At 35.2% G+C, this 17,574-nt stretch overlaps 1 protein-coding gene across 4 annotated transcripts in view; it reads left to right on the top strand.

The window, feature by feature from the left end:
• Positions 1-17,574, top strand: part of LOC137298874 (G patch domain-containing protein 8-like) — a 48,123-nt gene that overhangs the window by 11,609 nt on the left and 18,940 nt on the right. The window contains exons 2-4 of one of the 4 annotated variants that reach the window (XM_067831220.1): positions 5,196-5,356; positions 10,014-10,268; positions 11,868-11,894. Coding sequence is in view for 2 of the 4 variants with exons in the window: in XM_067831217.1 (XP_067687318.1) it covers positions 10,025-10,268 (244 nt within the window). In the remaining 2 variants the exon portion in view is untranslated. Of the gene's footprint in view, positions 1-5,195; positions 5,357-10,013; positions 10,269-11,867; positions 11,895-14,460; positions 14,509-17,574 lie in introns of those variants that run through there. The other 3 variants (XM_067831217.1, XM_067831221.1, XM_067831218.1) reach the window with 3 other exon arrangements.

Here is a 17,574-nt window from a genome sequence, read left to right as displayed (position 1 = left end):
TCAGACATAGGATTTGTTTGAGCTTCTGAGTTGGTTGCAAGTTTAAAGAACTGTTTGTGATGATGAATTTGTGTTCTATTTTTACCTTTGAACTCAGCTAGGGGCATCCATTCGTGTTTTGGATGTAATTGGAAAAAGATTTGGATTTGAAATTGGCTCAAAACTAAAATCCCAAAGTTCAGTGCAGGATATTCGATAGTGATTCTGAAACCTATGAATAAAGACTTCATCGCTTTTCCCATTTTCATGATTATCTGCCATTTTCCGAGTTAAAGATGGAAGGCACATTTTAAGGAAACAGTATTAGAACTTTTAATGGGAAAGAGAATGTTATCCAGTTTTATTCCAGGTTAAGCTTTTATTTTGGCTTGCACATTTTCCACTCTTTAGATCCAATTTATTTTCATTTTTGAAGCAATGACTAGCAATCTCCATCAAGGTGGTTTTCGTTATGCAAGTGATCAAGGGCTGCACAGATCTTATAGAGTGATTGAAATCATTGATGGAACCAGATGATAATTGTCACAGTGATAAAATAAGTTGCCATTCCATTACAAGCCAGTGAAGTGTTGGATGAACTGCACAGGTCACCTGGAATGATGATCAAGTCTCCATAGCTTCATTGGCTTCCCAGGATATCACTGGTTTCATGTTTAAAATTATTCACACATCCTTTGATCATGCTCACCACTTTCTTCTCTTATAAATTGGTTGTTAGCATATGAACTTCTCAAAACTGAGACCATTGTAGGGAAACTACTTTCCTTGCAATTTCTATTTGGGTCATGAAACATGATGATGGTGCATATGACAATCCTTGGTTTTTAATCTGAATAACACAACACTTCGCCGCTAGATTACAACACACCTGCTGTACCAAGATTGGTAACATAGCTATGGTTGGAAATCTTTCTTATATTCATCACCAGTGCCCATGTTCCGACAAATAGTCACAGATGGGAAAAGTCAGAGAGGTTATATTGTAAGTCAGCTTGTCCAAGACTCCAGTTTTGCAAATGGCATTTGATTTTGATGTGTCTGCAGTTGTCCTACCACAGTTGTCATTGCAACTAATATTGGTCAGAAAATGGCTGAGTGAATCACTTCCTGGATATCAGATAATAGTTTTGACATGAGTTGACCTTCATCAGTCAGGAAAACCTTTGTGATACTGGATTTTTTAAGAAAAGGATATGTACACTACAAATCCATCTGTTTAGAGAGATTTCCCCTCCTGTTTCCAGTAGTTTTTAACATTTTAATCAGTCATTTTAAGAAAACAAATCATTTATGGCTCAACTTTATACCTGCAAATTGATCTTCTATACTATACTACTTCTGACCATTAGCTGTGCTAAGTGATTTAAGTACTTATTTTTTTTCTGTTTACCTTGTTAACGTGGTAAACAGAAGGTTGTCTACAAATATTAAGATGAAGTATAGTAACAATTTAGACAAACAATCTATTTCTATCCTTGTCTCAACATTTGACAAATATCATAACACATATCCCTTGCCTTGTACTAGGCTTAATTTGAAGCAAGGGTTCCATGTGGTATCCCTCCATACTCTAGTCTCTCCAAAATACTTAAAAAAGAACTTGTACTCAGTTAATTTCCAGATTTGTTACTTTAATCTTTCTTTTCAGAGTGGGTGTGTTGAATTTTAGCAAAAGTAAAACTGTATTAGAAATTGAATAATAGTATCTGGTTGCATGTATTCTTGGATGTATGATCTGTATAATTTGTATTGTCTAAACCAAATACATTTATGGAAGAAACCAACTTCAGATAGCATATTTGTAGAGATGAGACAATAACCAGTATGTATCGTCTTTGATCCAGTCAAAGTTGCTATAAAATTAGACTTGTATTACAAACTGATTTGTAACTTTGTCTCACTGCATCACATTCCTTTAAACATTAGCTAGTCTGCAGACGAGAAATCTTGACTTTCAGATTTTCGAAGTATTTTTGGAAGCTTATTGATTTTTGCTTCTCCTGGGAAGACTGTTCCTTTAGTTACAAGTATCATGTGGCCACAAGACTTGCGACATGTACCAAGAAGTACTTTCAGATCAGCTTTCTGATATGGAAGAGTAGTTTGTTTGAAGTAACTTCATATTTTGACATTTCAGCAAGAGAAGCCTGGTTACTTTAAATTTTCAATCTCATTTCATTTGAAGGCATTGGATTCTTAAATTTATGTATACTTATTATATTCTAGATGCAGAGATTTATTTGTTTCAGTTGTCAGATTTATGAATATGGATGTAGGGCTAAGAAATGCCTAAACAAATGATTAGATTAGGTCCGGGTTTCATTTCAGTGTTAATGACAGATATTGGCATCTCAAGAATTAAAGAGAGTTAAGATTAATTTGAAAACTGCCTATTCCAATTTCACAAACCAAAGCAATCAAATTTGGTCGTAAGTGGTACTAGGACCTGTATACAGCCATGGTAGCTATATCTTTACAATTGAAAATAGGAAAATTAATTTGTTTTATTTCCAAAGAAATGATTTTTGCAAAAAAATATATTTCTTTTAACCATGAAGAGTAAATTGCTTCATCAAATCTGCATGTGCCCAGCAATATCAGTGATTGGAAAGTCTGTTTTTCACTTTATGACCTCATAGTCTGGCAGTTGCGTAAATTCTTTAGGTCTTGTGAACATTCATGATAAAATCTTCATATCATACTATGAGCCTAAAATATAGTGAGACCCAGGATACATGGACCCCAAATATTCAGAAACCTAGCCTTCTGGTCAGTTTGCATAAAAGACAGTCTCTTATGTTATAAAAGTGACTGTCTATCATGGATATTCTGTTTCTGTTCCTGGATGGTATATTTTGCAAACAAACCGACTAAATCAACACAAAACTGACTAACTTATTCGCATGAAGCTCTGATCTTCCACTGACTGTGTGAAGTTAAGCATGAGTGTCCCATGTGTTTTTACATGAAACAAGGTCTGCTTATCTGGATTAATGACAGATCAGCAGGGCTTGGGTAGTGATCAGTAAGCCTATCTGACACTGAGTGAATTGTTATTGCCACATCAAAACGACCCTGATTTTAGCAAATAAGTGTATGGTCGGTACCATATCTGAAACAAAGCCAGGATGACAGATCTTCAGATAACTCTCTTCAGCCATACCATTTGAATTCTATTCAAAAGAAGTATGAAAAAAAATGTTTTCTTTAATTGCTGTTGATTAGTGTGTATTTGATTTCCAGTCAGTGCCCTGGGAAATAAAGAAAATGTGGAAGTCTGCTTGCACATTGATTAATGAGTACATTGTAACAGCAACTCTATCTTCCTGTGATGCAGCTGTAGGTTTAGTGAGAACCCATCACAGACTAAAATGTCATGAAGGATACAACAATACAGTTTAAATAACACTTGGTTTTGCTCAAGTTACTTGTCACTTACCCGGTTATCTAAGTAGGCATGTTTGAAATGTATTCATGGAGCAGTTAGATGCTACACATGTTGCATGGGTGTCTACATTACTTCATTTGAATTGTCAGTGTGGCTGATAATCATTTCTTGATTTGAAGGCCGTCTCTCTGCAAGCTGCACTATAGCATGGTCATTTTCCTCAAGCCATAATTCAGTCCAGGTGCTTATTCCGGTGGCCTGCTTTTTGTTACTTTGCCACTTAAAGGAATTCCAGTACACATTGACTGGTCGAGAGGTATGATTTAATTCTGCTTCAGATACTGCTGTGAGATACTGAATCCAGATGGCATGTGAGGCAAACTGAGACTGAGCTTGATTGTGTGTGAATGGTATTTGCATCAGAGCAAGAAGCAGGCTGGAAAACCTTTTAAAATATGGTCATAAAGCTTCAGCTTGAACAAATTACACTATATTTAGTGCATAAGTTTAGCTTAGGCAGATTTCTGAAGTTGACAGCCATAATGTACAGGTATGAAGGTGATTGGGCTCAAATGGTGTCTGTAACATTACTGAGTGAACATAGTTTGGCAGTGATGGCAGCTAGACTACAATCATATCCTCCCGAAGTCTGCACTAACTGCTGAAATTTTGTTTAGTGATGCAAACTGAGGCCATTCGAACGTACTTTTGAGAAGTTTGTGGAGCTTTGGTGTTTTGATCTTAGTCATCATTCTTATGATGATTAACAGAATTATGCCTGATGTAAAATAAAACATCCCAAAAAGTACATATTATTACAGACAACCATTTTTCCACTTAGACAGGAGATTCTGAATAATGGAATAATTGAAACTGCTTACATTGACACACTCGTGTGATCTTACATTTCGGTTCTCATTAGACACACGATCAGTGTTTGAACAGTGCATGTCAAGGTTTCTTTTTCTCATTGAAGCATAGTGTTAGATATAGCTGATATTTGATTATTTCCGTTCTGAACAGACATGCAATCAGTGATACATACAACCAATATCCAGACAATCTATTTGATGGTAAAATGGAAGTCTCCCATCTATAAAAAGCATAAGGTGTTAGTAAAGGTCTGACTATGACTTCTCCATTTAAATGCATTGGGTCCCACAAGAATTTAGAACCAAGATTCTGACGGATTTTTTAACATATAGATCAAGGTTTGTAATTGGTTGAATACTGTAAGCATGAAGTGATGGATGTTTGTTTAGAATTAAAGGAAATTTTGAAAGATGTTTATTTTACTGCGTTAAACAGATAATTGGGTCTGTTCCACTTAATGGCTTACGTTAGAAGCTGTCTTTGTAAACATTCTTACACATGTCAACAGTATGTCAACTATTTTTAAACAGGGATCATCTGATGTTCATCAGCTATCATTTCTAAGTACATCCCACTGATAAAGCACTGAATATAGAAAAGCATCGGTGTTAAAATATAATCAATTTTAATCACTGTAGCATTAAAATAATAGTATACAGAAATACAAAAGTTTCTTTGATGGTATGTAGTGTAATGCTTTTCTCTTTTTCCTGATTGGCTTACCAACAAATGTTCCAGCTTGTAGTGTTAAACAGTGGAGTTGGCAACTTAATGGAGCATATGCAGCATGGAGGGATGTAATAAACATTCTTGTTCTACTGCCTGTTTATGGACATCAGAGAGTACTTAATGAAGACTATATTATGAATTATTCAGAGAAGGAGGAGGGGCAGTCCGTTATATAGTAATTACATTGATTTTTCTCTTGATGTAGATCAACAGCCACAGCATACGAACCAAAGTGTCAAGACTACAACTTCACTAAAACAGTTGTCAGGAAGGCAGCATTGGGAGGCCGCCAGTTGTCGGGGAAATACTTTCTAGTCAAGTCAGCAATTGCCTATGGGTTGGAGAGTAGCACTTGACTCATTTTCTGTAAGTTGATTTAATGATTTAATGCCATGTTGAGTCTTTGGTTTTATATAATGATGCATGTAAAGTTGCTTTTTGATTTAATATGACATTTTTGTTTGGATGAAAACCTGTTTGATTTTTATTCCTTGCCTGTATTGACAGTAGGATTATAACAAAAGTGTGGATGTTTTGTATTAATGATTAATGATTATTTAAAGAAAGGTCATATAAATTATTGTATTGGACAAATTTAAGATTTGTTTTGGTAACATGTTTTTGCTTTTAATATGTTTTTATCAAGTTTTAATGAATGTGTTAAACCTATTCCTCGTTTTCCCTCTAATGTATTAAGGAATAATCTGATTTGGAGAAACACCACTGAACATACTACACCACTGAAAATGACAATCTGTGGCTCTTGTTCATTACTTAATCATGTTCTTATCTGATTTCTAAATCAATGTAAAGATAATATTTTTGGTCTCTGCTAGTCAATATTTTGATCTGCTGAGTCAGTGTAAGTAGCTTGAAGCCGATCAGCAGTGTAAACATTTATTGCTTACCATGCAAAGAATATGCTGTTTGGGACAAACATGATCTATCATTGTAGTTCAAGGTAGTTCTGATTCCAATGCTAAATGGTTGAAATAGATAAAATGTTTTGGTTTTTTTTACACTGTTATAAGATTTCTCATCAGCAGTTGAAATAGATTATTTCCGAAAACATTGTTTAACACACCAAGATTTGTCTGTGGTCCACCGATAAAGTACATGGAAATATCTATTGATACTGATGGATTAAAACTTTAATGGACTATGTCAACACCATTTGTTTGATCTTACTTGTGCTTAAAAAAATAAACACAGACCAGCTTACCAGTGCAGAAGATGAAAGCTTTGAAGAATGTTTTTTAGAATGTGTATTGTAAAAGTATCACATGAGGGGAACATGTGATTTACACCACGTGTAATAACATCGTGTGATGCCGTACATGTGACGTCAGAGTGTTTTACAGTTATGACATCACAATGCGAATGCTTCTGTCACATTAGTGTAAGACCTTGCTTGACTCGTGGAAAGCTGAGTGTTACCACACTCGTTGAATTCTCTGCAAAGAAGTACTTTGATATTATTTTGCTAATGTTGGGTGAGCAATAAATATAATACTAAACTATGTCCTCTGTAGCACCATTTTTATGAAACATGTGAATGGTATCGGTATCTAACCCAACCATTCACTTGTTTCATAAATATGGTATTACATGGGACATAGTTTAGTATTCTCTACTTATACAGCACTAAAGAGACCTCAGAACTAATTCATCTTTCCAACATGTTTCAACTGGTAATTGTAAAAACATTTGACCCAGGGATTTGTACCTAAGTTGTATATTTGAGGGTCCCTGTGGATTTACTTTTCAAGTGTCATAGACACTTAAATAATATTTTTAATACCATGTTGTAATATTGTTGTAATTCAGTTACTATTATTGTATTGTTTGTCGTGATCTTCACGTTCTAATTTTCTCTGAGACTTTCTGTGAGTGAGTTAATAAATTTTGTTGCATCCATTGCCAGTTTGTAACTGTAGAGGATGCAGGAATTTGTGTCCCATAGATCCATGTTGAACATAGAAAACAACAGCTATAGAACTGATGTTCACTTATGTTGTGTCTCATGACCATTATCTTGAAGAGGACATGCATTTTTTGTTTCGTAATGGTAGAAACTCTTTCTGTGATAAATCTGTGTAGCTTGGTCTGTTTGTAAAGAGGTATAAAGTATTTATTCTTCGAAACAGAATATAGGCAGGATACATAGTATTTTAAAGATCACTTTAGCCAAAAAGTTCTCTCTATTCTGACTTGGAAGTAAGAAAATTATAAATTAATTACATGAAATAAACATTAAGAAATTCATGTATTGCCTTTTTTCCTCTGACTTTTATTTTTACAACAATTGACAGGAAACGTTTTCAAACATTCTGAAGGTGTGTTTGCATCATTGTAACACAGCAGCTCTCTCGGTAGAGTGCTGATTTTGTCAAATGTATACTTAAAACCTTTCTTGTTTATGCAAGGGTTAGGCCAGGAATTTACTTTGTAATAAAGTGTCTTCACTTTTGGCACTTTTTTGGTCACTAGGGTTGTGTCATATGAATTTCTGCAAACCTTCTTCTCGTTCTCAGCAAATGGGAAGCTTTCTTAGAAATGACATGAGAGGAGAAATAGGAATTGGAGGTTCATCCTTTCCTTTATACTGTTCTCTTGAGGGGTGTTATTTGTGCTTGGTCTGGGTTTCATTATATTAATTTGCAATTGTTAGCCCCATTCAATAAAACAAATGGCCAATAAGGCTGGGAAGGCTCAAACAAGTAGTATTGCCTATACCAGATATTGATCTGGGGAGTAGCACTGAGACTTGCGTCAGTCAGTGCTGGTGGTGCTCAGAGTGGCTGCCTTTCACTTGCCACCAGATTACATCTCGCTGGGCTGAGTTTAATAGTATTGCTTCTCTTGTGTTGCTGTAAGTATCAACCATTTTACCATAGCTTCTCCACAGAAATCCATAATCTAGGTGTCATTCTTAGGAGGAAAGGCGCTTAGAACCAATGCTTAATGGCTTCGGCGCCATTTTTGTAAAGAACGCTGATGTTCTTTCAAGGTTTTACACAGATTACAGTCTTGTTATATTTGAACATGATCAATGACATGGCAAGGCTTTAAATAGAGTATCCTAAGCTAGTGTTGTGAATATTGATAGTGATACCATGTTATTGGAATTAACAAAAAGCTGGAATCAGTGGACTTATACTGATGCATGCTGCTGCATTCTATGTGTGTTTTACTTGGTAGATTCATGTGTAATTGCATGCATACAAAAGTAACTTGAATGTAGTTTGCTGAATGGCAATAGAACCTTGGTATTAGATTCTGCTGAAGGGAGTGATCATGAATTTTTGGGAAACATAGTGCTGTGTTTATGGAAATTCGTCTGCTCGTATGCATAGTGGAAGCTGTGCACTGCGATCTTCTTGGTGGTACATATTGCACTTGAGTTCTGTGGTTTGTATTGGGAAATGTCACATGGATCCATTGTATGTAGGAAACGATTTTTTTTTATGAAAAGCAGCAACCAAATCACCTATGAATATGTTTAATGATGTTACTGACTGTGACATTTGTTTGGTTATGTGTGTTTTTTTCACAGATTAGAATATCTTTGTAAAATCTTGTCTTTTGTGTTCGTATGGATCGGAATTGCTGGATTCACAAGGATAGAACAGAAGAATAGTGTTGAAGCATCTGTGCTCAGAAGTGTGTGATAGCAGTACTAGATGTTTGGTAAAATTTGACGTTTTCTTGAAACCATGACTTCCAAATCTTTATTAGATCCAGCAGTTGCAGCAACCTCTGAAAATGACTACGTTGATGTTTGTGTAATTTAAATGATAAAGCTAAATGATGTGAAAATGACACAACTATTGTATGATTTGATCAACATTGATGACAAATTCTAACAAACAACCACGGTAGTAGCAAATGGTTGACTCAAAGATTCTTAGGCAGTCACTATTTAGCACTAATTGTGCTTATGTCGCTCACTTGTGAATGGCTGAAATACTGTATCAGTAGGGTATTTCAATCTATGCACCCATAATCTTTTAATTAGTAATTGTATTATTAAATCAAGGATGATTTGACTTTCACGGGTAATTTCAAACACTGAAACATTACATAGATGTTTAACTAAGTCAAGTGTAAATAATTGCTTCATGTTTGATTTGGGCTAGTTGTGCAGACATGTAGTCACACATGCCGTGTTATTGAATTTGCTTATGTTCAGTCATTAGTACACTGTTGATGATTTTGAGACATTATTATTATTGACATTTTCATTCCATACATTGTACAGCAGGTGTGTCAGGAAAGAACTCAGTGTTACTTTTCAGTTTCACTGTAGTCCATTAGGTTCAAAAGCGAACTGATGAATTGCAGTCTAACTTGTAAACTAATAAACATAAAATGCTCCAAAGCTGGTTGTAATCAAAACAGTATACTAATGCTGCAAGGTTTTTGCAGAATTTTTGTCCTGAATGTAAACAAGTTTTTTAGCAATCTATCATTGAAATATTGTATACAGTTCTCTATTTGTTACGAGGGAAGAGTGCAGAGAGAGGGACAGCCAGGCATGCATGAAAGGATGTGCAGCACAGGTTAATGAATAAATAACTTTGTCACCACTTGTGCATGTGTTTCTCGAACACCGGGCTGTCCCTGTCTCTGCACTCCTCCCTTGTAACAAACATTGCAAACATTGAATTGTGTCAATATTTTATTGACAGTTTGTTAAACAACTTCTTTATTTTCAGGACAAAAACTCTGCAAAAACCTCACAGAGTTGGTTTGATGTTTTCATTATGATCAGCGTTTCATTGAGTAAGCTTGTTAGTTTTGAAGTTAAATGCAATTCTTGGGTCTCTTTTGATTTAAAAGGACTATACAAATGAGTGAAGACTTTTTGCTTTAGGCTGGCAGACATTTAATTTTAAAGGAAAGATTATTATGTTAGGTGTGGCATTATGCATTATGGTTATTGCATTTCAGCTCTGATATAGTTTGTTTTTGCACAGCCTTGATATGTTCTGAAAATGAATATATGCCTTTGCAATTACAGAGCAATCAGCAATGAGACGAGGTATGCCACCAGGGCCTCGACCACGTCACATGGGACCCCGCCTACCTCCACACGGAATGCCAAGAATGATGGGACCTCGCGGACCAGGCCCAAGACCCATGGGACCAAGACCTATGGGGCCCCGTCCATTTGGGCCATGTCCTCCAGGGATGGGTCCAAGGCCAATGATGAGACCCCCACTTAAACCTGCAATCACTAAACTTGGTGGAAAGCCACCTGCATCTAAGCATGAAGGTAAAGTGAAAATTTAAAACTTACTTACTTTGTCTGCAGGGAGGAGTATTTATCATTCCTTTTGTGAGATTTTTTTCCATACTTGTATTATGATATGTAGGCCAAGTTTGTGCTTTTGCACCAAATGGACACCTATTGGTGTTCAGAGTGATAGGCATTACCTCTACTGCAATGAAACAAGGTTGATTTAATCACTTATGTTAAAAATAAATCTGCTAATTATGAAACTGGCAATTTAGTGTGTTTTAAAAATGTTGCACATATGGTGGTTCATAAGTGTCACAGCGATTTGAATCTGGATACTTGTATTAATAGAATTTTCACCTTTGTCCTTCAAAGTGATATTGGATGTCCAGATTCCTGTCATAGTGACTTTCTGATCTTACTTTGTGACCTTGACCCAGTTTGTTGGCTTGTGACATACTGGTGTCAGTGATCAGTGCTGGAATGATAAAGTAGCAAGACTCAACTTGGAAATATGGACTTGCATCCCTTCAAGGAGTATTCAGTAACAAAGCTGTCTTTACATTTGGGTCTGTAAGGAATTTAGAACTAGCTTTTCTATGCCTAACCAGTCTAAACTTGAAAGTCTGTCCAAAGAGTTATTGGTATCAAATCAAAGGCAAAAGGGATGTCATATTTCGATCATAGTCTTGATACTTGTTGAACAGTTTCGGAGCTGACCCATGTGTGGCCATTAATCCCTATAGTCTTATCTGCACTGGTAATGCTGCTATGTCGCACCTTCTTTATGATGCATTTCACCTAGTCTTACAGGGAAAGTCAACCTCAATAACCCGTCTTGTTTATTTCTTTATAGAAGTATTTTTGGTATCAATGGACTGTTTATCCAACAAGGGTACTATCTACTAAGGACTTGAAAATACCATGATGGAAGATCTGTTTGGTATTGTTCACATACTGTTACTATTTGAGGATATTTTTGGTCAGGTATTGGTATATCAAGGAGCTTAGCTCTGAGCCTGTAGCTTGTAAATACATCATACAAAAACCCCCTTGTTAACATTATTTCATTGATCAATTCTGCCCAATATTTATATACGGAAATTAACTTTGGATATTGATGTAGTTGCGTAAATTTAGTCGTTTTTTCCATTAGTGTTAATGGTAGAACTGACTCCAATGATTTTTGTGTTGTAACATTAAAACATTGTTAGAATCAATAAATCACTAGATCGGGCATCAGACATGACACATTGTGCATTGTTCAAATGCAATGCTACTTGATGATTGGCTTTTGCTTTTTTGTAACTTTTTCGGATTTTACATTTTATCTCTCAGTGTGATTACTTTAATATATATGATGAATAGATATTTAAAAATATCCAAATTTTTAAGCATATAAATTTTGTAAATTTACATATTTGAAAAATGTGAAGGATATTTTATGGTTTTTTTTCTCTCTTAGGTTCACATTTAATAGCAATGGAATCAGTGGGTAAGAATGCTCCTCGTAAATGTTCAGCTCCTTTGCTGTATTTATTCCTATAGACAGCCGTGGATGTTACACTTTGTATCAGACCCGAGTAATAGCGGTGCGTGAATATCGGTCATAACTTATCCCTTTGTATGTTAAAGGTATTGAACTGGATGCACCAACATAAGGTAAAGTATAGTTATTTGTATGGTGCAAACTGTGTGTGCCATTTATATTCTATAGCTGTGCATTTATTACTAAGGACTGGATGGACTCTCCATGTCTCTACCACAGTAAATGCTTCCTATATGGGCCACTGGCCTTGTCCTCCCCTGATATATCAAACAGACAGTCTAATTACTACTAATACCAATTTCTAGTTCTTGCACTTTGATGCAATATAGAAGTCTGCCCTTAAGCTCAGTATTGCAAATAACATGAATTTATGAAAATGAACTATCACATATTGAGTGAAACTGTATCATTATTCCTACAACATGGTGTAAAGAGTAAAGAAAACCCTTTAAATCCAACTTATTGTGATGCAATAATGTTATACTATGGTAAAGGTATAACAAGCCTGCAAGAACGTTTGTTAGATGGTCATTTGTTCAAGGCCGTATTTGTTGTGTATGGTGGTCACAATTGGCGACAATTTTAACCCATTTTAAGCATATTGGTAGTGTACAATGATGCTTGCATGGGTTTGGGGTCAACATATTACATGATGCATGCTGTGTTTACTTGATAAAGATTAGAAAGATTTTCAACATTGTTGACAAACTGGGTCACATGCTGTTCCAACTACATTACAAATGCAGAAAAAGTTAACGATGTGATGTATAATTCATTTTGAACTATTTTCAGGTTTTTGATTTCACAAGTGATTAAATTTCAAACACAAATGGTTGGGGAGGGCATGTGAAATGCTTATGTGTTTGATTTTCTTGATGCTATCAGTAACTTTTTCTGCAGTTTAACATGTTTGTGTTTCATGTTAGGCTTGACAATCAAGCAAATAGCACAATATTTTGCCAGTTTCATTCTTGCAGATATGCAATTTCCAACATGTTTTTATTAGAAATGTGAAATATATTGTATGTATAGTTGTAAAGAATCAGTTGTTAATCATATTCATATCAGCTATTGAGAAACATACTTTTTTGTATTTCAATGTCTGAATGTTACAAATTTAATTTAGCTTTAAGCTGTACGCTCATAAAGTGTAGCAGAGCTAGTGCTGAGAATTCTGATGAAGTGTGTAAAGCTTCATGAGAATCAATATCACTTTACGAGGTTGATGTGAAACTTCAACAGAACTTAATTTTGAAGTATTCAGACAAATATGATGAGTGAGTTGGTGCACCATGTTTCTGTAAAGAAAATCAATTGAATTACCTTTTATGGGAATGTGTTTCATCAGTCTGTCTTTAGTGTGGGTTCTATCCGCACCCTAAAGTATGTTCAATATCAGAATGGATTTAAAACAAATACAAATGGGAGTCTGAAACCCAATTTTTAATTTTTTTTTAAAGTTTAACATACATTTGTGAAATGTGTTATCATAGTCAGGTGTCTATATTGTGATAAGACTGGTTGAAGATGTGTTTCATCACATTGTTTAAAACCTACATGCTGTCCATTCTTTCAGAAATTGTCAATAATAGCATTTCTTTGAGGTAAGCACTGTATGGGTTGAGTTTAAGTTACATTTGGGGGATTAGTTTACACCTTGATGTGTAAGAGCTTGAGTTATACACATTCCAAATAGACTGGCCATCAACTCAAGTATGCACTAACTCAGTTGCTTAAAGGATACCTTAAAAGGTTAATGTTAAAGGTTTACCCTATTATAAATATAAGAAAAGATAACCAACATCTGGATTGAGTAATGACTTAAGGCAGACTCAGTCTCTCTAATTATTGCTACTCTAAACCTCTTATAAGGCTGTGTTCTAGTTCATCTGAAATGCATCCCATAAATAAATGTTTAGATATTTAATAATTAAGCTTTTTTATATGTGGTTTGTCATGTTGTGCTGATAGTTGCATGTGTGTTAACAATTTAGATCACGAAATCAGTTGTTAGATTGGGTTTGGCTGTAATTGTCAGTTGTTGAAGAACCACTTTGAATTTATTCACTGTCCTCTTTCCAAACTTTTTTAATAATTGAGAATGTCTAAGTGGAAAGATTTATGTTTACTGAATGGATGGACCTTACAGAAACTTCTAACTGTCACACTACATATAAACCATGATAACTGAGTACAAATTATGAACTTAGAAATTGACTGAAACTTTTTTGTCATTTACTAATAAGCAACGTATGATTTCATGACATTCTCTACTCAGTTGTAAAATAAGCACACGAAACTACATCAGTGAGGCTTTAAACATGAAACCTAGGAGGATGTTAGTTCTGTTTGGATAATACCTTCACTTAATTCATGTTTACAAGAGGAAATTTTGTTAATTTTTACATCATCCAAGACTAAACATCAACCTCAAACATCCAAAAGCCTCAGGATATATGTTTTACTGCCCTCCATCTTGACCCCTGAATTTTATGCCAATTCTTGAAATGAATTTGAAGTTTCTAACAATCTCAAGCTTGCTCTTATGATAATAGTAGGAAACTATCCAGTACTTAGTTCACTGTGACCATTTGGATAGTGGATATGAAGCAACATGTTGGTTTGTTTACTGGAAGCCTTCCGATGACGCATCTTTGCTTATGTCCTCTTCTGAACCAGGTTGAACGTTTGTACATCTGTCAGCTGATCTGCAGTCCCTAACACCAGGTTTTGGCCTTGTTTATCTTTGTTTATGTTGGAGACAGATTGTTAACCCTCTCTCTATCAGTCCGTATGTCCATATCTCATACGTACCTACGTATGCTGCTCGCTCGCAAGCTATCTCGCCACTAACCTGCGCCACCAAGTGCAGACACGGCACAAGCTTTATGTGTATTGCCATGCTCAGTCCAGCATTGTACAGAAACATATTGGCCAGCATTTTGAATCATTTTTCAGATAATTGTAAACTTTACTTAGACCAAGATTTTAAACCATATCTGTTTTGTATGTGGGAAGTATTCCCATGAACTTAATCAAGTAGATTCTACTTCATGGGTATAGATCTGTTAAGCTCTAAAACTTTTTGCAAAGCAACAAAATGTCAAATTGTACATCATTACATGAGGATCTTGTCACTTATTCCATGCCGATAAATTGTGATTGGTGGGGGATTAAGTAACGTTTATTTTCAGCTCCTGTTCAGTAAAGTGTATTTTGGGATCTCTCTTCCTATAAAATGGTCACAAAATACTGAATGAAATTGCATTGGCACATATTACCTTGAACAAACTTAAACTCTTTCAGGCAAACTTGACTAACACCTGTTACCCTATGTTTTTAGTCTGACAGATATTCCAGACGGTGCAAGTTATCAAGCTTGTCACCAACAGCCACTGCATATGGTCTGGGACTGTGGGGTTGGCCTGTTATTGGATTTGTTCATCACACTGACACCCTGGGTTCAATTCTCGACTAAGTGTAAGAAGCCTTGGTGTCACTTAACATGATATGGCTGGAAGCTGCCTTAACCAACTGCACCAGTCACACATATCAATCGTAAACTAACCAGTTTTTGCAAAATGACAAGATCACGTGTAATGAGGTACTGAATTCAAATGTTATGGTGTCCTGTTAGAGTGCTGTGCTGGGCTGAGAGTGGAACATCGTCAAAGAAGTTCTGTGCAATGTCCAGAATGTAGTGGAATAGTCAATATGAATGCATATATCCATTGTGTGTAACTTCATGGCTGTGTAAACAGTTTTGCAGTAAGATACGATATCCCATCAATCAATCTGATTGAGGTGATTATTCTGAAATATTACATATTCACATATTTTGTTATTTTCTTATCCTGTCATGGAGTCCTGCTTTCTGTATTATTGATCCATCCCTCCCCACACACAGTGCATTTATCTACACGATGTAACCTGGTCACTTTGTTTCACTGTTTATGTTGTCGGCATTAATTCATTCTTAGATTTGTATGAGAGGCTGTGATACTAACAAGTTTCTTGCATGATAGTTTATTATAGTCTACTAAAAATACAAGATCAGTATATTCACTTCATCGTGTTTGCTGGAGGGATGTATAAGGTATTGTCTCCATTTTCATGACGGTTGAAATTTGCATTTGATAAAAATGCAGTGTAGTGTTACTTTTTTCATGATGAAGTATATATTGTCTTTACTTTCACGTTAAAAAAAATTACTGAGTTTAGAAGCACTTGAAAAAACAGTAGATGTCAGTGTATCATAATCTTTGCTTATTATATATTTTATTAGAGTTACATAACTCTTTTAATGTGCAGTCATAGACTGATAATGCAAGTCAACAAACACTTAGCACATTTGAAGTGCAGAGATTATTCTTGCATGTAGATAGATAGGGGTTGTCACATATTGTCCATTATTTGATATTATATTGTTGATATTTACATGATAAAAGATAAGAAAAGAACTTTTGATTGCTCATAATTAGATGCTGTTCTGTGGCATCACATGGAAGTATAATTGATTCTATATATGTTGTGGAAATGCCAATGTCTCCAAGATACATTGGACTCCAAACACACTATGATGCATGCAGTTTGTTTGGTTTCAGTTTATTTCCCCTTTGCATCGGCACAAATTAGTGATACTGTAAATCACGTGTTCATACACACCATGTTTTCTCTTATGAATTTGAAGTTAACCAACATTTCTTTTGATTATTTGATAATATTAACACTAGTTGTTGCTGCTGCAGTATGGCGCTAAGTTCATAGAGACCAAAGTGAATTGGATTGCAGTGTGATCAATACATGTAGGAGTGTTGTCCCTATATTTGTATCGATTAAGGAAACTGTTCTCAGCGTTTTATGAGTTGCCAGAAAATGTATGTACATGTGTTTCTTTTTCATCCAAATACCATTAACACTTTCAAAGACATCATCTCCTTTCAGCTCTGGTGAGGTGATTTGGAGATGTTTATATTTTGTTTTGCGTGTTCCTACTTTGCTTATTTTCATTCATACAGAGTCTACTTTGTTTGTTTGCATGTCATCATAATCATTGTACGATGGCCGCATCATTGTCATTGTGTATCATACCATTGTTATTCAGATGTCTGTTTTACAAAATAATTGTATTAGTTTTAGCAAAATTAAACTTACATGGCATACAGTTTGAAGACAAAATGTGAAACATGTTCGTAATCTCAACCTCTTTGCATAATCCTGTTGTAAAATGTATTTGGGGTAAACATTTTGTAGAACAGACTTGACTTCATGACCAAAAATCTCATATTTTTTTGCAGTTGATTTGTTTCATGCACTTTTATACATTTTGAAAATACATCTTTCAGTGGTCGTTTGCCACCCAATGGGTTTGAGTGAAAGCTTGTTTTGTTGACCTATTCACACTTGTGCAGTTTCCTCATCCTTTGTCTAACATACCCACCTACATCATCAGTGAGGTCATGTGTATATATATTTACTTCCATGTGGCACACTAGAGTAGGTGCTTGTTCGCATGACATAGTTTTGAAGGTTATCTAGATGGTCTCAAGCTGCTGTTCTTGCTATGTAGATGCAATCTGCCTAAGATAAAAGTGACAGTATTCTTAAAACAAATCATGGTGTTACTAATTGTATCTATCCATAAATACAATATTTCTTTGTGTCTTTTTTTTTTTATTAGCACTCTTCAGTGGCAATATATTGTTGTTACTGTGAGAGTTTGGCAAAGTTTATTTAAACCATTTGGGCAGTTATTTTTCCCCTTTAAACAAAAGTTCCAACAGTGTCTCTTAA

This window comes from Haliotis asinina, chromosome 10, assembly GCF_037392515.1.
Source record: "Haliotis asinina isolate JCU_RB_2024 chromosome 10, JCU_Hal_asi_v2, whole genome shotgun sequence".
Lineage (NCBI taxonomy): Eukaryota > Metazoa > Mollusca > Gastropoda > Lepetellida > Haliotidae > Haliotis > Haliotis asinina.
The sequence above is the reverse complement of the archived record's forward strand: the minus strand, read 5'-3'. Positions and strand labels throughout refer to the sequence as shown.